This window comes from Pleurodeles waltl, chromosome 1_1 (assembly GCF_031143425.1).
Source record: "Pleurodeles waltl isolate 20211129_DDA chromosome 1_1, aPleWal1.hap1.20221129, whole genome shotgun sequence".
In the NCBI taxonomy this organism is placed as follows: Eukaryota; Metazoa; Chordata; class Amphibia; order Caudata; family Salamandridae; genus Pleurodeles; species Pleurodeles waltl.
Window position 1 is genome coordinate 714,449,611 of NC_090436.1, and position 22,194 is coordinate 714,471,804.

Consider the following 22,194-nt stretch of genomic DNA (forward strand, 5'->3'; position numbering starts at 1 on the left):
TCAAAAATGCATTGGTAACCATAAAGTTTGAAAACTTTTGAAAAGTTGTGGTCAATTACTCAGGCCCGGTTTGGGTGACCAATTCCAACAGAAAAAGGGTCAGCGGGGCCAGCAAGTACAGTTTGGCCAGTTAACTGGTCACCACAGCAGTGTCAAGTCCCGGTCCACACTTCTTACAAGGACCGCCTTAGACTTTTTTGATGTAGTCCTGATGCTGGGGAAATAGGATGCAGATAGATGCTCTTGGTGCTATGTAGTTGATGGGGTCTTCCTGGGTTTATTCCTCGGCTGCCAGATAAGTTGTGATGACTTTGGCCACAGGAGTCAGCATCCCTCAAAGTTTCCATTGAGCCAGCAGTGGCTGGGCTACGAATGTCCGGTCAAAGGGAAACTAGTGGTTTCCTTCGGTGAGGGCTAGTGTCCGTCTTTGGCAACCAATATGTACTCTGATGACTCTCCCAGATCTGGCAGACAGAGGTACAACTTTTTAGTATAAATAGGAGCTCTTCTTGGCAGCACCTCAGCAGTCAGAGGCCATTACTTGAAGATGGCTACTAACTAGCCAGGACATGCTACTTCAGCTTTTATAGCTCTCATGCTGACTGACTCTTGGAGTTCACCTTTTCTGCCTGGTGCTCTGGAGTGAGGCACCAAAGGCACAGTCCTTTCTTCTCTGGCCCAAAGAACAGCAGCTGCAGTCCAGTGGCTGGAACAGCCTCTTGACAGGTCTAAGGGGTCACCAGGGAACCCCTTCTTCAGTCCTCTCGCCAGTCCAAATGTGATCTGAGTTTCAGGGTGCCAAGGGCGCTATATTTAGTCCCAGAAAGTGACCTGGGAGATGATATGGTCACTAGCCAATGGGTAACTAGGGTCTCTCCTGCCTTATGATGACTTCTGGCTATGTGTGGTATCTAGCAATCCCAGAGTGTACTATTCTGCCCACTCTCAAGATGTGGGAACCCTTACTTTACTGTCAGAACTTGGTAGCTCAACCTAAAGGTGTAGTTATGAGTGGGCTACACGTCCACAGAAAAACTGGTTTGGCAACTGATTTCACCCCTCTGTTGCTGCTGCCAAACCATCTATCTAAACAAAGCCATCTACCTAAACAAAGGGGCAGCCATCCACAACTGTGATCTCGATTTGCCCAACATAGGTGGCTTCTCCATTAAAGCTTGCCTTTTGAACGTCTTGCAAGGGAGTGGTAGCACCTCCCTCTGTGGCATGTCTCTATTAGTTCCGAACCTGGAAGTCACTCACACTACTCCCCAGGAGGGCACAAGGCTGTCTGATGGTCTGCAACTGCAATTGCCCACCAGATAAATTGGGCAGCAGAGTGGCAACATTCTTAAAGATGATTTTCCTCAAAAGCAACATTAAATTTGACTTGGGCATCAAGTTGGGTTTAATATCATGATTAATTTGATACCGTGAAATTCCCATTTTAGTAGTCCCATTCAGACGTTAGCAGGGCTGAGATGTCAACCTATAATTCTGTAGTAGACAATGGGGCTACTACATTTTCCATAGTAAAAACGACAATTTGGAGGTTTTACTTTTAGGACACATTAAAGTAGTGTCCTGCTTAATAATATACCACTCTATGTCTTAGGGCTCGATAGACCTTACTTAGGGGACACATATATACTGTTAAGTGAAGTGGGGGCTTTGTCATTGGTTTAAATGACAAAGTCGAACTGGCAGTTCTTCAGGCTGCAGTTGCAGGCTGGGAGCCATGTTGAGCTTTATCACACTCAGGGTAGCACAGTAAGTGCTGCAGTCCTGTGTGGACACTCTAACATATATGACCTGTATCCCTCTGGTACCACACCTGGGCATCTCTGGTACGATATACTAGGGACTTATAAGTAAGTCAACTAATGCCAATTGGGGTAGTCAATTTAACATTCATTTTGTCAAAGTTTAGAACACTGGCACTGACTAGTGAGCATGCCTCAGTGCACTCCGAGTCGAAAATCCAGCAGCATCAGTCCAAAACTTTGGGAGTGATCATGCAAAAAGACATTTCCTTATACAGTTGTGAACTCTTGTCCCTTCCATGGCCTGTGAGGTAGGGATATCAGCTATGGAGTTGCCCCTGCTGTGACAGACTGCTTTCAAGAGGCAGAGGAGCGGGCAGTTCTAAAAAAGCAAAGCCCCAACATAAACTTCAAAGACTCAGACTCTAAATCTCATATAGTGGGTGTAAATGGACTATAAGAAGTGGCGTTTGAGATCCCAAAAATTGTCATCTGCCAGCAGCCAGATAGGCTGTGTGAGGATGGGAAGCTCTGCAAGACTTCTGCCTATGACCTGGACTTGAGGCTAAGGCTCACTGTTCTCCATACTGGGTAAGGGGACATCACCCAGGGAATCCAGGACAACCTGCCTGGAAGCCAGGAGCACAATTGCCTCCATTGCCTGCCTGCTTTCCAAGACCAGTGTGTCCAATGAGGGAGAGGAAGAGGAGAGCGCTGGAGAGACCAAGGTCCAATGAGAAATTCTGTCGAGTGGACTCCCATTGCGAGGTGTGAGGAAACATCTGTTGCACCGATCAGGTCATTGCCTGTGCGCAGGACAAATTCAGCGACCACCATATGCCAGGGTAGAACCACCATTAAGTGAGCTGTGGTGCACGTTGTGCCGATTGGGCCAAAGCTCTGTACAGCTAAGGATCAGCAACCCAGTATGCCAGGAGGGGTTGCTGCAACATAAACTTTGCTGAACGATGTGCCAGTCAGATTAGAGCCCATGTGTAGGTAAGAACAAGCAACTCTGTATCCCAGATGGGTTGCCACATGTAAACTTTTTTGAACGCTGTGCTGACTGGGCCAGAGCCTGTGTGCACCTGCAGATCGGCAACCTGTATGCCAGGAGGGGCTTCAGCATGGATTCTAACTGTGCTGAGTGGGTTGGTGCCTGTGTACAGTAGGGGCACGGTGAGCCCATATGCCAAAGGGGGTCACCAAAACTTCCTAGAAGTGTGCATTTACCCAGAGCATCGTTGGAGTAGTGAGCACGTCATGAGACTCCCCCATGCACCTAACCCGCAGACGAGGGATCAGCACTGGGAATTTTTCATTATCTTACCCCTGTCTTGGGAGAGACCAAATGACATACTTCCATCTAGGAACTGCGAGGAACCTCTTGTTGCCACAAAAGCGTGTTCATGTGTGAGAAGGTCAGTAAGAATGCCTGGCTTGGCCATGTGCAGTGAACTCACCTTGACCAGCAGCTGCCACGATGACGCCCTCAGAAGGGGCGTGCTCAGGAATTCTGGACCTTCCGAGTCCACAGGTGCAGTTAAGACTGAATTCAGGCCACTCAGGCCTGGGGAACTTGCTGGCAAGATAGCATGTCAGCGCTAGACCACATTTGACTTTAGAACAGAGTCAATGTTGACTCTTGAGACTTGGACTACTAGTGGGGCACACCCTAGATGTTGCTAGTAGTGATTGGGGAATACACACTTTTGCCACAGCGAGGGGGAAGTAGTACAGGGAACCGCCAAGGAAACACAAGAGCTCTGAACTCAAGGTAATAGTGTAGTTGTTTGTAAATGTTGTATTATTCCTTTGTGTTGGTAGCAATAGAAATAAAATACTTCTCTCTTTTTATAAAAGTATTTGGCTAGACAATGACTTACTGCTGCTGCTGTGAGCATTTTGAGTTATGAACTTCTATTCACTCCCTGACATCCACACCTCTCCCCCAAAGGAGCCTTGGACTGCTCGGACAACACTAACCCTGAGAGTCATGTGCTGAAGGGGCATTTGGCCCAGTTGCTCAGAATCTATAGTAGGACGGACCACTGGACATCAGGAGTAAAAGTCCTCAACCTCCACAGTTTGGCTCAGTGTTTCCTGCTTGCCCATGGCCCTTTGAAAAGGAATCTGACAATTAGTAAATAGAAAGCTGCATGAAATGTGCTTTTATGGATACATTGCTAGTGCGCTCTTTTAATAAAGTCCTAAGGTGCTCTTTAAAAAAAAAACATGAAGTGGGTTGGGGAGGGACAGGGAAGGAGGCAACATGGAGGAATACAGAAGGGAGAGAGGGAGAGAAGTAGAAGCGAAAAACAACAGTGGGGAAGCACACAGACAATGTAAGGCAGTGCATGGGGGAAGCACGTAGCTAACAGAGGGTAGGCAGGGACGCCTCACAGACAACGGAGGGTGGACGGTCAGGGAAAGGGAAGCAAATGGAGAATGGAGGCTGGGTGGGCAAGTGATGGAAGCAAACAGGCAACAGAGGAAGCAATTGAGCCATGGAGGGTGGGTGGGCAGGACAGGTGTGGAAGCAAGAATGACAACAGAAGTTGGGCAGGTAGGAAGCATAAATGCAAGGGAGGAAGGGTGAGGGGAGAAACACTAGAGCAGCACAAAGTACACATGGGAGACAGCTGGAATCACACATGGACTCTTGTTGAGTGCTTAACCAAATAGAAAAAAGTAGCACCTGAAAAGGGTGCAGTGGAAGGACACAGGTAAAGTAGCCATGCTTCGGGGTGAGACAAACACCAGAAGAGGAAGGAAAGCCCACGGAAGTTGACAAATAAGAAGCAAGTAAATGGGTGACAGTAAAGCTAACCCATAAATGCCACCATTTCATAATAGGAAAGTGGGAGAGTTAAAAAAAAAAAAAAAAAACAATCAGGAGAATGTATTTTCCCTATTGACTTCTATTGAAGGAGAGGCAATTTCAGGCGAGAGACCGTCAAAATAAAGCCATTTGTGACTTCAAAAATCAGAAGTCTCCCACCTGAATCTGGTCTATTGCCATGTATGCTAACCAATGGTTAGCAATATGTTGGCTTTAAGCCCACTGTAAACTAACACTGTCTTGCAACAGACAGTGCATGCACTTTGGCAGATCTAAAAAGGCAGTCCCCCAAATACAAGCAGTTGAAGGTCACAAATCATCCAATCGGATTACAGTGAGTAGGGGTTGCTCAAGAGGCAGGACAAAGAAAGATTAGGGAGAAAAGCTAGTGTATAAAACGCCAAGCCATTAGAAAGACATAAAAGCCATACAATCAAAAGCAAGGGGCTGGCCCAAAACCTACTATATGTATAGGTTTTATAAACAATAGATCTTCGAACACAAACCGCCAGATCTGCCTGTGGCCAAGACCTACAAATAAAGGAACATGTAATCATGTAAAAGCTGTAGTTAAACTTGAAATGACTTAATAAATAAATGAGCGATGCTCGTGCAACACACCACCTTTCCCAGCCGAGATCTTAGTAGCGGCTGAGTAACGTTCTATGTAGTACAGTAGACAAGTAAACTCAGTGGCTGTTTGGAAAGCGCGAGAAAGCGCGCTCAGTGAAATATTGATTAATTACACCCATATTGGAACCCTGGCCCCGGTCAAGTCCGACGAAGACGTGCCAGAAAGGAAATATCTCGAGCCAAGGGTGAAAGGAAAACTAAAAAATAATACTATGATTTTAAGTTTGACACAATGCAGCCGCAGATTAGTAGGCGTGTGTTGTGTGTATCAGATCGGATGAGCTTGCTGTAGGAGGGGCCTGTAGGCAACGACACTGATCGGCTGTCGGGTAGAGGGCGGTGATTCTTGTGGATTAGGACGGGGCAAAGATGAAAGTTTCAGAGCATCCTGGAACTCTTTTCTGCTCATACCATCTAAACTTTTCCCCCGTAACGTGCAGCCCCCGAAGGCAAGTGGCGCAGCTCAGACACATGGAAACGCCACTTCTGTACTGAGGGGCTCACGATCCCCAGACAACCACGGCCAGGAGTGAGACTGAAGCCTACACCCGGAGTGTTGTGGTTTTTCTTAAAGGGATAGGAGCACCACTAGTGCTGCTGCTGGCAACACTGAAGCATTTACTATCAGAAGAGTAACAAACGCGCATTTTCCTCGAGATTGCTCTTGGACTTCCCCACCCGTCCTTCTCGTGTCTACGTACCTTTTCCGAGAGGGAAATACTGTTGCGAATTCCACGTGCATCAAGCTGCGTGCTAGGCGGCTGCTGCTCCACAAGTGGCGAGAGTACACCCCTTCTTGTGGCCCCTTTCTCGCCTCGGCTGCACCCATGCTTCTGGCCGGTCTCTCCGCCTGTGCGGCGGCTCTGCTGGCCCTGCACGTCGTGCAGCGGCTCTTCTTCCCCTACTTCTGGCTGGACCTGCGCTACCTGCTGAAGGTGCTCCGCGCCGGGTTGCGGGTGGAGTTCTACAAGCGCACAGGCCGGGTGGAGACAACACTTGATCGCTTTCTGGCCATGGCAGTCAGAGTGCCCGACAAGCCGCTCCTGATTTTCGAAGGTCAGAGTTACTCCTATCGGCAAGTGGACAGAAGGAGCAACCGGGTGGCCCAGGCCCTACTCCGCCATGCATCTTTCAAGAAAGGGGATACGGTGGCCCTACTCATGAGCAATGAGCCCGACTTTGTGCATGTCTGGCTAGGGCTGGCCAAGCTGGGCTGCACGGTGGCCTTCCTCAATATAAACATCCGCTCCAAGTCACTGCTGCATTGTTTCAACAGCTGTGGTGCCTCGGCGCTTGTGGCGGGGGCAGGTATGTATGCGTCACATGATGTAACTTCTGCACTTTACGTCAAAACTTTAAAGCTTAGTTTAGGAAATTAGACTTTTCGTGGTAATGCAAATTAACGGCGATGTTAAGTGACTTTAGTGCCATGTGAAAGCGCGAGCTAGCCCTGCCTTTTTGTGCAACGCATTTCGAAAAACCAGGATTGAGATGGTGTCGCGCGGGATGTTGTTCCCAGAGAGAACCTGCAGTAGATTGCCTAATTTGTCCTGTGTTTTTGATTGTGTAAGAGTGACCCTCTGAATGACTTTGAACACAGAGCTCCCCGAGATTTGCTAAAGGTCACATGCATCTCTGCATTTCACAACATGCCAACGTTTTCGTCATCTGACAGTGTTTTCAGCAGTCACGTAATAACTAACAATGTCTTGTGAGAACCATAACAGTACTTATGCTTTCTGCAAATGGCTTTCGTTTTTCCCATTCAATCTATTTTGCGGTACGCCCCATGTTAAAATGGGGCTATTGTAAGAACAAAGGACACCTCATAAGGACAGATATGCAACAGAACTTCAGTGAAATACAACATATAGCAAACACCGCCTCAGTAATACATTTAAACAACCTATCCTCTCCACACTAAAATCTCCCCTCAACACAAAACCCCCCAACCTGAAATTGCAAAGATTCCACATAATCTCCTTTCGTTCACTGACATTCCACACCCCACCCAAGCGTTGCTCCCCTATGCTCCATCTGCCAGTGGCCTCCCGGCAAAAATCTCAACACCAGTGCTGCACAGCCAGCTTCTTAGCTAGCTTGTTCCTCATTTTCAGCAAATAAAACTCCTTATCTAGAAAAGTCAAATGTACCCCATCCTGACGAAATAAAGTGTAGTCCTCTTTTGTGATATAATTATGCCCAGTCACTGCAGTACCTCCAACCTGGCAAAAACCATCCATCCCTGTTAACTTTCCACCTGGTTTTCTGAACAGTGTTATATTTGACTGCATCTCACCAAGCTTTACTGGGAATCAATGCTGTCCAAAAAATGAACGTTCCTCACCAAAACCTCCCAGTCGTTGATAAATCACTTTTCATTGCCTTTATCAAGCCTAAACCCAAAAGCTGCATAAGGTCATTCACACCTAAGTGAAGTAATATCACAGCTGGGCAAATTGAAAATATCACCACCCTTAATCCTGGTACGCAAACTATATCAAAGAAAAATAGAAGTAAAAAATATGTAAAACATTATAATTTTTATATACATTTTTCAGCATCAAACAAAAGTATGATTCTTATGATTGTGGTCCAAAGTCACAAGGGAAGAATATCTGCCACATGTATAGTTTCACATTTCAAGTTCTTTATTATTCCTTTGTTCACTTGAAAAAAAAATCAACCCTCAGTCGATGCGTTTCGCTTCAAAGAACTTTCCAAAGAACTTTTTCAAGGCTCTCAACACACTTTCCTTAACAGTAGTCCAAAGCCAGTTTTATCCTATCTTGTGGGGTATTCCAAAGTGTATCGCGCCAAATGGCCCTAAAAGCTTCCTACTGCTGTTCAAAGCTGGCACACCAGATGCCAAAAAGTTATTTAGAATGAAATGCGCTGGCTGAAGGTTGAGTTTTATCAAGTGAACGTACCTCAGACCTCTCCCCCTTTTCACCAGCACTTTTCTCATAACAGCTAATACCTGCAGCGCCAGCAACATTCATCCTGGTGACAAGTGTACCACCTCTCTTTCCCCTGCAGCTCTGAATTTTTTCCGTGCTTCCAGTGGACACATCCAACCACCTGTGCTCCACAGCACAACTGTTCCATCTTTCCCCAGTTGGCCTATTTTTGATTTTCGTAAATTTTTAATTACAATTTGTACCCCTTTATGACCACTTAATTTACACCTTTGTCTTTTTCTCTTCTTGTACCCAGTAGTTGGGGAAATTCTAAATGCTCCACAGAATAACCAGTGCTTGCAAAATTAGAATAACATCCCTTTAAAACGCAAGAAAGAGAATGCATAACATGTTTTAAAGCAACCAAGTGACGCATAGCCATGAAACACCATTGTAAGAAAGCGCTGAGTGCTTCAAATAGTTTCCATGAAATTTCACAAGTCATCTGCAGCAGTTCATCAACAAAAACAGAAACAGTCAAATTGAATGCCCAGTAAGGCAAAACAAACAGGATGTAGCAAAAACAGCCGGATGGCTGACTTTTCATCACAGTTTGCCAGTTCAGCCCATACCCTGCAACTCCTGATAAAATCAATCGCAGCAACAACTGACACAAAGTGTACTTCCATGTCTTCTTTAGATATGAAACCATTTACCAAAAGACCCTCTGGCCTCGACAAATGATTAATCATCCCAAATTCTCCTGTAGCCTTTTTGGGCACAACTCCTAATGGGATACCATAAAATCTCTAATAGCTATTAATAGAAAGAACCTGCTATTTTCACTTTCATCTCCGTACACAAGTTTACTCTCACCACTTTACCACCTGTGGCGTTTCTTTTGCTTACCTCAAGTTATCTGCCAACCACCATTTCCTAGGCCCCTCAGAACCAAGTTGAAAATCTATTTTAAACCACCATACCAACGCGTTGAGTTGAGTGAAAACTCACATTTATTAATATTAATTAGTGTAAAAGCCCCTGTTGACAGGTTGTTATTGCATGCGTCTCACCCTTCCTTAGTTAATTTGACCAGACCCTGATGTTTCCCCCAAAGCATTGCAGAGCTGGGTGCTTTTCTCCACGCTTTGCACATTTGTGCCTATGCCTACAGCGATTTCTGATGTGATAGTCCCTGTAAATCCTCAACATGAACCTGAATTGATCCCTTGTCCCCTCCCACAAGACGCAACCCTCCCAAGGATTAGGCAGTAAAGAATGCAGGGCTGGGTGGTGGGAGTGTTGGATACATCCATTGCAGCTAAAGTGAATAGTCTACCCCATCCCATGGCTTGTGCTGCTTCAACCACAGTCTTTCTCAAATGTCCCCATCATAATGTTCCAATGCCATACCTCCAAAGTCCATGTCCTCTTTTCTAATCATATCCATATATTTATAGATGATGACATATCTACATGGACAATTCTCACAATAGAGACTTGGGGAAATTAGAAAGGCGGATGTCCATGTATCAATACTAGGAGTACACTTGGTCTATGGACCACTTCACATGCTGCTTCTTTACACCTTTCTTTCAGCTGGATTTCCCTGTGTAACAGCTTGTAGATATCTATAAAATCCCTTTTGAATATTTGTTATCCTTTGTGGTAGCAGATACATGTCCTCCCAGTGGCATCATGTACACCTCCATATATATGTTAAATTCTCTCACCCTTTTTTTTGCTCTTCTTCCTCTCTTTTGCCCACCATCTTATTTTGTTTACCATCAGTTTGAGGTACCTTGCTGTCCTCTTTACCACTTTGTTGCTGTCTACATCTTTATCTTTTGACCCCTCCCCGTCTATACCCACTTCTTTGTCTGCAAAAACCTCACTAACTGCCCCCCACACATCATCTCAACTATCTTTTTTCACCTGCCTTAAGTCTAAGACAATGCTCTGTTCTCTTTGCAGATAATGCCCTTGCTCCTTCTCTTGCCCTTAAATTCCTTTGCTCTACTGTTTTTACCACTTCTTTAACTTGTTCAGTATCTGCGTAAAAGTAGTCCTCTCAGACAAATTAGAACCCCACCCACTGCTCCTTTTTTTTCTTACTGGGAATTGTTCATGTGATTTTTCCTTCTTCCAGTTCCTCCTCCTCTTCCTCAGAGTCCAACTCCAGTACTTCCTTATCACTCAGCGCACTGCCAGATTCTGCATTCGCACCCTGGCACTTGCCATTCCCCATAATCTTATCAAATGTACGGCAATCAATGTTGTTGAAAGGCCGCTTGCCTTTCGGTCTCCTCATCCCTCAGTGTCAGGAGGGTGTCACCAAACCTTTGCTTCCCTTCAAACTGGTGCTCCCGGGTTGCACCGAACATTACAGGTGGCAGATCACTTATTCTGGCATCGTTCGCTAAGCTTATCTCCCTGTAGTCCTCTACGTTGCCCCAGCCTGAGAGCAATGGCTCTGTTCCCTTACCCTAAGTATGACTTGTAATCTCAATCCTTAACTGCGTCTGATGGTATTCAAATCCATTTACCAGTCTGCTCAGCTCTGTATTTCTGCTTACCTCACTCCAAGCTTCTCCCTTCATAATCCTCTGTTCTCTTCTTAGCTAATAACTACCCTTCTGTCACACAAGTGTAGCATCTGAGGTGGTTACCCCAAAATCCTGTGCAGACTTGCCTTTCTTGACATCTCTCCCTTCCTGCACAACTTTCACATTACAGTCAAATGAATTTATATTAAAACCCGGCCTCTGAAATAACACTGGTGCTTTTTGTGTATTATGCAGTGCGGCAGTGCATTGTATGAAAACACCTCTCCCTCCCCAACCTGGGTGCTCACTTTGAAGATCGAGTGCTGCCTTTGCCTTGGTGGGGCTGAAATGGTCCTCATCTGCCCTGGTGTCAACCTCACTCCCCCTGCAGTTCATCCCATGTTGGAAGGACTCCTGCTCCTCGGTGCAGAGTGTGTGCCCTTCTCCCCCTCTTTTTGCTGGAGCCGGCTCATCAACTCCGCGTTCGTCAGAGACTAGTTAGACAACATTTTCACGGGGTTGCGTGTACAAACGCAGTCCCGAGCCTTCAGTTTGCTGTTACTTTTAGGAGATGTTCAGGCCATAATTGTGACCTCAGCCCCACTCGCCGCCTCTTTTTGGCTTCTCCAGCCCAATCAGGATTTTGGAAGGACACACAGCCTAATCACATGGTCCCTGACTGCCTCTCATAAGACACTCAATACTTCTCTTATGGCTGTAGACTTGTCAGATATTATCACAACCTTAAACAATAATAGGCCAAGCCAAAAACGCCCACATAAACCTAACCCGAAGCACGACTAGAAAAACACTACCCTAAGTGGACCACTTAGGACCACAGCGCCCATGAAAGTATGCCCAGGAACCTGCTAACTGTAGCCTAAACTCCGTCCCTTAACTCAACTATCCAGTCCTACTGACCCCTGGCCTGGTGCGCACCCTCAGCCCAAAGCAGCCGGGGGGAAAACGCTGCATGAGCTGCCACCCCTGAAATTTCCATTGTCAGGCAAGTCCTAGTGCCGTTTGCCCCCCTCCCCAAAAAGTGTAATATGAAACTGGCATACATGATAAAAGGTCACTTTACATCTACACAGTACAATGGCAACCCACTTTGTAAGTTCTGTTTAAATGTTTTGAACTACAGGACTGTTTAAAGGGCCTTTGCACGTTATATACCAATGGGACAATCATGCTTTTACAAAGTCCCCTTTGAAATTCGTCTTTGCGATTTGTTATATTTGCCACTCTTATGGTAAGTTTGCGAAATTTGAGGACGGTCTGTGAGGTGGGACTACAACTGAGACACCTGCCTTAACAGGGACCGAGAATGAACAAACGTGGCAAGCGATGGAAGCGTCGTTTATCTCCGCTTTCTATGTTGACTACTTTTATTCTGGGTAAAAATGCAGCACACCTGTTTTTTTTGTATTTCTACAATGTATATGCACGTATACAGATTATAATTTGCTATTATTATACCCAAACTACAAGAGGTTAAATCCATGCAGTGATATAGAATTACAAACACTAATCATTGTGTGCAAGGCCCCCTCTGTTTTCTTCTGTCGGCTGAATCTAAAATGGTATCTGAGGCAAGTATTGTTTCCTGAAGTCAGTTGTGCTGCGCTGTGATAATAATGAAAAATCTGACAGTTGCATAGTAGTGATAAATTAGTATGTATGTACTGATATATTTTATTTCCATAGTGCAGACCTAGCCAAAAAGCAGCTTACCGCCGTACATTGTCAAGCTTAAAGTCAGCAAATATTAGGAGAGAACTTAGATTGTGGATGGTTAATTCAATGTGTGTTTCTTTAAAAGTGTTCTTCAAAGAGGTGAGAATTCAACTCAACTCTTTCCTAAATTGGAGCAGTGTCATTGTGGGCCTGATGGATGCATGGATGTTGTTCCTGATCCCGGGTGCATAGATGGAAAAGGCCAGTTGTCCTGTGTTCTTTTTTAGGTTTCACCTGAGACCGTGGGCAAACTGTTGATTGAAAGACATTTTGTTAGTTTCCAGGGAACTTAAAGCCCACCCACTGTTTAGCATTGGTTGTCTTTATTGCCACTCTCATTTCCTTTCTTCTTTTTAGTCAGTACGTTCTGGTTTCACTTCCTCTTTGTGTATTTGTCCCTCCACTGGAGCATGGTCAAAGTTCTGCTTACTAGTAGCTCCCAGAGTTTCAAAGCTTGCACACTTTTGGAAGTACTTTTTCTTTATTTTTGTTGCAACATTTCATAAGAGTGTATTCTTGCACGCTACCCACCCACCCTCGTTTTTGCTTGCTCTGTTGCCTGCCTCTTTGTTGTTGCTTGCCCCATCATTGCTTTATCCATTCTTCATGCCTGCCTCGTTGTTGTTTGCCCTGTTGCTGTTGCTTGCTCTGTCGCTGTTGCCACATCGGTGTTTGCTCAGTTGTTGTTGCTTGCCCATTCCCCCCAGCATTGTTGCTTGCACTGTAACCCCATCCTCCTCACATTTTGCTTGAACTGCCCTGTTGTTGTTGCTTACATCACCCCTCGCTCCAGTGTTGTTGCTTGTCCCATCCCTTCCACTAGGAAAAAAATAAGTATTGGCAAAGCCAAATAGGTCTTGCCTATGCAAGAACTATTGACTTTGTCATTAACTTTTAGCCATCTTGTTCAGCAGTTCAGCTGCGGTGCAGCATGGCTGAAAGTAAGAAAAAAAGGGATATAATGCAGTCAGCGCTGGCCACATCACACCTATTTATTTCATTATTATTGTTTTTTTTTCTTCACTTTCAACCAGCAAAGGGTGCTGGCTCTGATGGCTTTGTAAATGATGCAGCTGGTTCTGAAGATGGTCCAGACTGGCAAGTGGAGCCAAGGAGAGTTTCATCTGAATGAGGGTGCTCATATTTTTGCCGGTTCTGGATGAGGTGTTCTGTGGCATGTAAGATGCCCCTAAGAAATGCCAGTGTGGTGTCTGAGAGGCCATGGAATAGGGCATTACTACTATCCAAATTTTAGAGCACAAGGGCTTGAACAGCAGTTTTGAACTTGCTTTCTGGAAAACACAGTTTGCCTTTATTTAGAAGAGTGAGTTGGCACCAGAGCTTTCTTTTTTTTTTTGGCAATGTGTTTCTTGATTGAGAGACTGGTGTCCAAGTGATTTGGCACTGAGTGAGAGTTGGGGTCCTAAGTCATCAAGATCCATGCCACTGAGACAGTTGTGTACTGTATCTTTATTTTGTTTGTGGCAAATATTAGTGTGAGACATTGGGTTTTTGGTTGAGGGGGGTGAAAGCCTACCCAAAGAGCCACCACAATCTTTGTCAGGGTGAGTCACAAGCAAACTTCAAATTAACCTGTGCTCAGCTCTCCGGTAACTTGACACAGAGCAGTGTGGCTTAAAGTAGAGGCAATGTGTAAAGTATTTACGCAGCAATTCAAATAGTAATAAAGTGAAAACACAATACAAAAAAACAAAACACCGATTTATAAAATAGAGTACATTTTAATAAATGGATCAAGACTAAAACAACATAAATCCAATCAGAGATGTGCAAGTTTAAAGATTTCAGTGAAAATAGCCCCAAAAAGCACAAAGCAACAACTGTTCGTATCTGGTTGTGCCAGACCATGGCAAGGTCACAAGTTCAGGCCGACAGCAATGGAGTTCAAGCCCACCGCGATGGAGACGGCCTCACTACAGGGACTCCGTTAGGAGTTCTGAACATGAATATTTTAAATTTTGGTTGTGGAGCCTTGCAAAGCCCTGCATAGAGGACGTGTCACGAAGCCTGGGCGATGCATCAGTTCCAAAGAGCTGCAAGGCTGTGATGTGAGATCCTGCATTGTTAAGGATACCATTGATGGGGGCTTGCAATGCGAAGTCTGGCATTGAGAATGCATTGTGCAGTCGAGGTAATGTCAGTTCTGAAGTGCTGTGAGGTTGCTATGCGAAAACCAGCGTCATCATCGAGGCTGTAGACGAGAGATTTGTGATGTGAGGGCTTTCCTTTAGAAATCTTTGCACCCAAAGTGGGCTGTGCGCTGAATGTTGAGTCTTTGCATCTAGAGAACATTCGCAGCAGATGCTCATTTTTGCACCACTCAGCCAGGAGATAGGTCAGTTCTGCTGAGTCTACAAATGGACTGGCAGAGCACATTTGGCCTCACGTCAGGACTGGGGAGGCACCACTTGGAAGGGTAGCACTCACAGATAACAGAAAGAGTCTGGGTGCTGGGTTCAAGGTTGTTGGAGCCTTCTTTCCCCGACGCTGTAGTCAGGAAATTAGATAACTAGATCTTGGAGTCACTTTGGGGTCCTTGGTTTCAACATATGCAGGTCCTGCACTTCTCACCCAGACAAGAGGGTAGCAGGTCAGCACAGGAGGGTAGCAGCTCCTTCAGAGCAGCAGTCCAGCAGAGTGGCAGCATCTTAGCAGTCCTTATTGACAGAGTATCCACAGGACCCGAAGTGTAATGAAGACGTGGTCTCTATGGTCCAATATTTATACCTGGGCCTTCTAGAGGTTTCCTTTTGAAGTCCCTTGGCACCTTGCCTTCCCTGTCCTGGCTGTAGACTAACAACAGAGGTTATGCAGCCCTTTGTGTGGAGGCAGGACAAGCCTGTTCAAGAGTAAGTAGGGATGTGCCCAGCTGTGCCCTCTAATCCTGCCAGGGATGACCCATCCAGGTACACCGAAGCTCTCTATTGTGTGTGGCTTTGTAGGAGGAATACACAAAGTCCAACTGTTAGCTACACCCAGTAATGTGACCAGTTGTGGGCATTGAATGGGTAACGCAGGAAAATGACAACTTCCTAAAAGTGGCATTTTCAAAATTGTAATTTAAAATCCAACTTCACCATGAGAGAAGATATTCATTACTACTCCAAAAGACACCAAACATGAACTGGTTACCTGCTCCCATTTGGAAGTTATAGCCTATTAAATGTAATAAGGTAATCCAATGTTATCCTATGGGAGAGGTAGGCCCTGCAGTGGTGAAAATGAATGTAACAGTTCTTCACTACCAGGGCATCTAACACTTAAAAGTACATGCCCACTTTTTTAAATAAAATGCACCATGCTCTCTGGGCTGCCTAGGACATATGCTTGGGGTGAATTATGGGTATTAAAAAGGAAAGTTTGGGCCTGGCAAAAGCGTTTTTTTGCCAGGTCAAAATGGTGGCTTGAAACTGCACACTCAGGTTGCAGTGGCAGGCCTGATATATGTTTAAAGGGCTACTCGTGGGTGGCACAATCAGTGTTGCAGGCCCACTAGCATAATTTCATTTACAGGCTGTGCACATAGTACCGCTAGGGACTTACAAGTAAATTAAATATGGCAGTTGGGTATAAGGCAGTTCTACCATGTTTTAAGGAGAGAGCACAGGCACTTCAGCACCTGTTAACAGTGGTAAAGTGCACAGAATCTGCAAAACCAACAAAAAACGGACTCAGAAATCAGAGGGTGAAGGCATAAAGTTTAGGATTTACCCTGTAGGAAGGGTCAAGTCCAACGACTAGTAATTCTTTCTCGGTTAGGTTGAGCTTCAGGCAGACACTGGACATCCAGGTTTGGATGAAAACAGTGTTTGGAGCATTGGATGTCTGAAGCAGAGGAGACTTCCAAGCAGAGTTGTGTATCATTGGCACAGTTGTGAATATTGATGGTGATATCTGTGAATAGGTTGAGGATGTAAGAAGACATTATGGAACCCTGGGGGCCTCCACATACGATAGGGAACTTTTGTGACCTGCAGGTGCCAGTGTGAACAAAGTGGTGTTTGTTGGAAAGGTAGGAGATCCACTGAAAAACTTTTCCAGTATATCCCTTTTATGCCTCCAGGGTGGGATGTCAACTAGGCTGATGGCATCTGAGAGGTCCAACAATATCATGACAGGGGTCATCTTCATTAGTGGTAAAGTGGGCATTGTTTACAGTGTGTAAGCTGGCTGTGCTGCAGTGTGATCTGAATTCAGACTGATAATCATGCTGGAAATATTTACCACTGATGTAATCATGGAGTTGAACATAGACTGCTTGTTCAGTGATCTTGGTGATGAATGATAGATGAGTGACGGGCTGGTAGTTGATAAGATCACCACAAACTAGTGTCTGTATCTTTAGAGGTAAGGGGATAAGGGTAGCCATCCCCAGAGAGCGCTTTCAATGAAGGACATTGTTAAGACAATAGCTCCGTAAGAAGTGACTGTGAGAAAGTAGAGTGTCTCAATCAGATCTGGGAGAGCTAGGGTTTTGAAGGCCTACCATTGTGATATTCCACAGGAAGGGGTGAGTTTGAGAGATGGAGCAGGCTTGGTATTGTCTGTGTGCTGTTGGATTCTCTGTATTTTTTCACTGAAGCAAAGGTGGATGGCAGTGCACTTGTCTGTTAAGTGAGAAATAACAGGATCAGGCAGGGATTTATGCAGTGGTTGATTGTCTTGAACAGTGTTCTTCTTCTGTTGGTGACTTCTTTGATGATATAGTACTTTACTTTGGTTGAGGAGCTGTCTGAGTATTATGCAGAGGTGCTTCAGCATCAGGAGGTTCTTTGGAGTTCTGTTTTTCTTCCATTTTCTTTCTTCTCCGAAGATAGATCATTTATTGTCAGGAAGGTCTTTAGAATACCAAGAAGCTGAAGACTTTGGCTTGCACTTGAATGTTGTAATTGAGCCATTCATGTTCACATAGCTTTCCCAAAAATGTTTAAGTTGTTTAGAAGGGTGTTGGCATCTGACGCAGAGTTGTTGGGGTGAGAGAGCAGTTCAAGCATTAGGTTGTTTATGGAGAAGTCTTTGAAGGATCTGAAGGTTTGGGCTTTTGTTTGTTGTTTTTACCTTCGTTTGTTCACAGTACGTGGAGCTGGAAAATAAGGAATGCAAAATAGTCAGTCCAGTCTAGGGGAATGGGTAGCTTGTATTGGACTGATGGTGATGTTGAGAAGACAAGATCGAGGATGTAGCATTTGTGTGACATGCTGTACCATTGAGGGTATCCAAAAGGGTGAAGAGTGTGTTTCTTGGTTTTTTTGTAGCTTGCCCGGGAGATTGAAGTCATCCAGGAGGCTGGTGTGGGTGTTGTGGATGGGCAAGGTGGCGAGGATACCTGAAAATTCATCAGTGAAGTGCTTTTTCTGCCCAAGAGGCATGTATATTAAATGGAAGTTGGTAATCTGAGTTGCAGAGAGTGGCAAGTGACATGTCAGCAGGTCCACGGAGTTGAGTGTTGCTTTTCTTGCTTAGTGTGCAGGACCGAAAGGACTTCCGGATGACAGTAAGGCCTTGTTACTTCTTATGTGTGCAGTCTTATGTGTGTTTTAATTCTCAACCTATGAACAAGCTATGTGTTAATGCGGAAACGCGTTGGGTTGTCTTTTTGTTGTTTGGCACTGAAAATAAACACTTGGTGATTGGCAACCATGCTGTCCTGTCTCTTCCAGGAGTGCGCGTTTGCCGGCTGAGGGAGACTGTTGGATTTATTATGGGCTCCTCACCCGTATGTGTACTGGAATCATTGGGTTCCAGCATTGAGGACTGGAAACCTTTTGCTTTTATAGTGAGAAACCTTATTCCATTCAATAAATATTTATATTTATAAACAAATATTGTCAATGCCAATAGGTTTAGCTTATGAATAAAAGTGCCTTTGGTGTCATTGATACGTTTAAGTACTCTGTAAGCCATCATACATGCACTGTGTTACTGATCTTTGCATTCATTCATCTATCCATCCACTGTCTCATTCCTGCATTCATCTTCTGACTACACTGCAATAAAATACCTACAAACTCAGAACCTTTGCACGATCAGTTAAAACAATGCAAGTAGAGAAAAAGAAAACATCCTGCCATCTAAACATGATGGGCATATGCTTGCAATAACAAAATTAAACAAAGCAGCGGGTTCCTGTCTTGCAGCAACATGGTAAATGATCTATCATTGTTTTAAAGTTCCAACATGGCTGGCGCATTTAGAGCAAACACGGTGGCCTTCTGGGAATGGTAAAACAACAGTACAGTATGAACAATGAACAGCAGTGTTCCATAATGGTCTCCAGGTTTAGAGAAAGTGGCAATGTTGGATGTGGGACACAGTAGATTAAATGTGCGCCAAGCAAGAGACCAGTTAGCACTGCCTGGAGAGCTGTAGTAGCCTCTTAAGACATGAATGGGTAACTGTATAATGAGAAAATTGAACACTTAAGGACTGGTGAACCAGGCATGCCACTGAAGCATACTAATTTTCCAGTGGGTGTACACAACTACGCATGCGAGCTGAAAATTACATCATTCACAGGTTGAGAAAGCCAGTGACTGATGTGTACTGAACCATTCCCCATGCAGTACGCTGTTATGTATAGAAGGAGAGCGTAAATTACACTCAAACAGACCAATGGCAGAACAGAGCTGACCCGAAGAGCGTCTGTGTATTTATATGGATTTATATTTTTATACATAAATGTATGCATTATTTAATGAGGATTTTTTAATTACAAGATCGTTGGAAACGTATCAAGAAGAGATTGTCGTAAGAATGATAATATTGCAAATTGTGTACCACTAGGGTTTGTCACAAGCATTAACCAAAACCTTTCCCTATGAATGTACCTATGCCATGCCATATACCAAAAATACCTGTCTGTAGATTTTAATAAAGAGAAATGACAATCTACTGTTTAATGCCTATTGACTTTAACATATAACATACACTGCGTTCATCATAACCTCTCAAACTAAAAATATCTGTCCTATGGCATCAGAAATAATTTTCCTAGTGAACCAATCAGCCCTGTTGCTATTATCATAGGATTTTCACCATGACCAACTGAGGCCTCCTACACTCAGCTTAAGCTGTCCCACAAGGCAACCATCAGGTATACAGTTATAAGATAACATGGTATTTGTAATATTTAGTAGAGAGTAATAACAACATACCCTTAAATGCCTACAGACTTTAACTTATGCTTTTTACAGTCCATATGCCAGGTACTTTCTTTATCCTAACATTTCATAATAATCAAGCCACTGGTCTTTATCATTGGCTTGTCACTACAACCTCAAGACTTCTGTACTGATAGTATGTTTTCTTCACGGCAAACAATAGGCATACAGTTAAAAGTGCAAACACATACACCATTACAGTTGGCAAAGCAAAATACTTTCTCTTCTATAACGGCTTAACAAGGATTATTGCAGTGCATATATTCTATCCCCACGGTTTGTTTGGGTGAGTCACCAGCACAAAAACCGTTAACTTCAGCAGTAATCTGTGAGATTCCGTCTAATAAAACACCTGTCTATGAGCTTTAGTACAGTGTAATAAAAATTCATTCTTAAAAGCCTAGTGTCATCAACATGTTTTTCACAATAAGTAAGTCAAGCCTATTGGGTTTATAATAATATTTGATAATAAACAGATCAAACCTACAAAATCTGACATGATTGTTCCCAATGAAGCGTTGACGCCTACAGACTTTACTATTGGCTTTACACCTTACCCAACACAGGCCTATTCAGGTGCCTATAAATAGGCAGCAATTGTGCATACAGTTAAAGAAGTACAAATATTCAGAAAAATATAGCTAGCAAAACAATATACAAACCCTCTCAGTAGGGCCTAGAAAGAATTATCACAGTGAAAGCTCCAGGCTTTGTCAGAGTGGGTGCCAACTACAAAGCCCTTGCCTTCTACAGTAATCTTTGAGCTTACATATCATAAAATACCTGTCTGTAGCCTGTAACCCAATGTGATACCAACCAACGGTCAAAGGCTTACTCGTTTTAACAAATGGTTTGATTTTCACAATAAATAAGGTACACCAATAGTCTTTGTCACAATATTTTATAATAAGCAGGCTCGACCAATTCCATCACACATAATGTTTCCCAGTGCATCATTTAGTAGTATAGCAGTAATGCATGATGGAACAATGCATGCCTTTAACACACCTCATTTCCCATGCAATGTCTTTATAACACAGTGCCTTTACCAAGCATATACCTTTACCACACTTGCCTTTACAACGCAAGGCAATAAAATTGACATTTCTTTCATTATTTCAGTATATTTACCCACTCCTAAACCGTAAAAGTCCTTTACCACACTGTACCTCTAAGCACCCCTAAAGAGTACCCTTTCCACTCTATACCCCTACCAGCCCCTAAACCCTAAAAATGCTTTGCCATCCCTGTATCTTTACCCACCATAAACCCTAAAAATACCTTTACACTGAATACCCATACCCTCCCCTAAACAATCCTTACAACCCTATACCTCTATCCACCCCAAATCCTAAAAATGGCCTTACCACCTTATACCCTTCCCCCCCATAATCATAAAAATACCCTTACCACCCTTGAACACCCTAACATTTTATATATATATATATATATATATATATATATATATATATATAAATAAAAAACCTACTTACTGGGGATCACCAGTAGGTAGTTATAGTTAGGACCTAGTTTCCATTGAAAAAGTGTTTTTTGACTTGCCTGTTGGGTCCCAAAACATGTTTTCTCAATGTTAATTTCCATAGGGATTTTGAACACAATCAAAGCCTGAACCGCTAGATGGATTTACTGCAAATTTGGCAGAATCTAGCTCTTGGTCCAGAAAGCACCCTTTCTGTGATTTGGTGTAAATCCATTCAATAGTTTTCTAGTTATTAAATGAAAAACAAATGTGTATATATCATTATATATAGGGACTCTGATTCTTCTCAGATTCTCATTTCGAAGAAAAGCAAGGCCCTTATTGGCTAGGCCGCAACCTGACAGAAAAGTTGCAGCCCCGATATTCTTTCTCTCATTGCCGGGGGTGGGTGGGGGATCATTATGAAAACATATAAGGAGTCAGGATACAGGTATCATCCCACCGTAGGACACATGGAGTTGTCCCTTAGTGTCCCCTCGTGGCAAAACATTGCCCATTTTTTCCTACCGATACGCAAATTTGAGGATCCTTCTTGGATCCTGGGGAAAAGCAAGGGCCTGATCGGCTGGCCGCAACCTGACATAAATATTAACATGTGCTAAAAAAGACATATAAATTCACTGAATTAACCAAAGGTTACAGGGACATTATAGTTGGGTTGATGTTTTACCCATAGAAAACCACGAAAAGTCAGCAGTTATAATTATACTTATAATTTCTTCAGATAGGTATAACTATAACTGCTGAATTTCTGAACATCAACCTAACTATAACAGTGAATATATATATACATATGTGTGTCTGTGTGCGTGTTAGCATTATAAATTATTGTAATTGGATTGTGATTGCCATTAGAGCTGGACTGCCAGCAGCGTTACCTGTGGTCAAAATCTGGTTAGACTGAAATGTGTCAGGACTGCAGAGGCTGGAAAGCTAAATAGAGAAAGATCCTGCCAACTTGCGAGTGCAGCTTTCTCTTCTTTTGTGTGGGAAGAAATGTAAAGATATTTAGCAGCGTGGTCCTGCCGCAGAGCGCACACCACCAGAGAGAGCACCTTAATTGCCCACCTGGGACCATTTTAGAGACATGCGAA

General features: G+C 43.9%; 1 protein-coding gene across 1 annotated transcript in view; it reads left to right on the forward strand.

The window, feature by feature from the left end:
* The first annotated feature begins 5,523 nt into the window (after nucleotides 1–5,523).
* SLC27A6 (solute carrier family 27 member 6) overlaps nucleotides 5,524–22,194 on the forward strand; it is a 356,441-nt gene continuing 339,770 nt past the window's right edge. The window contains exon 1 of the mRNA XM_069227290.1: nucleotides 5,524–6,543. Coding sequence (XP_069083391.1) covers nucleotides 6,063–6,543 — 481 coding nt within the window. The 5' untranslated portion in view covers nucleotides 5,524–6,062. The remainder of the gene's footprint in view (nucleotides 6,544–22,194) is intronic.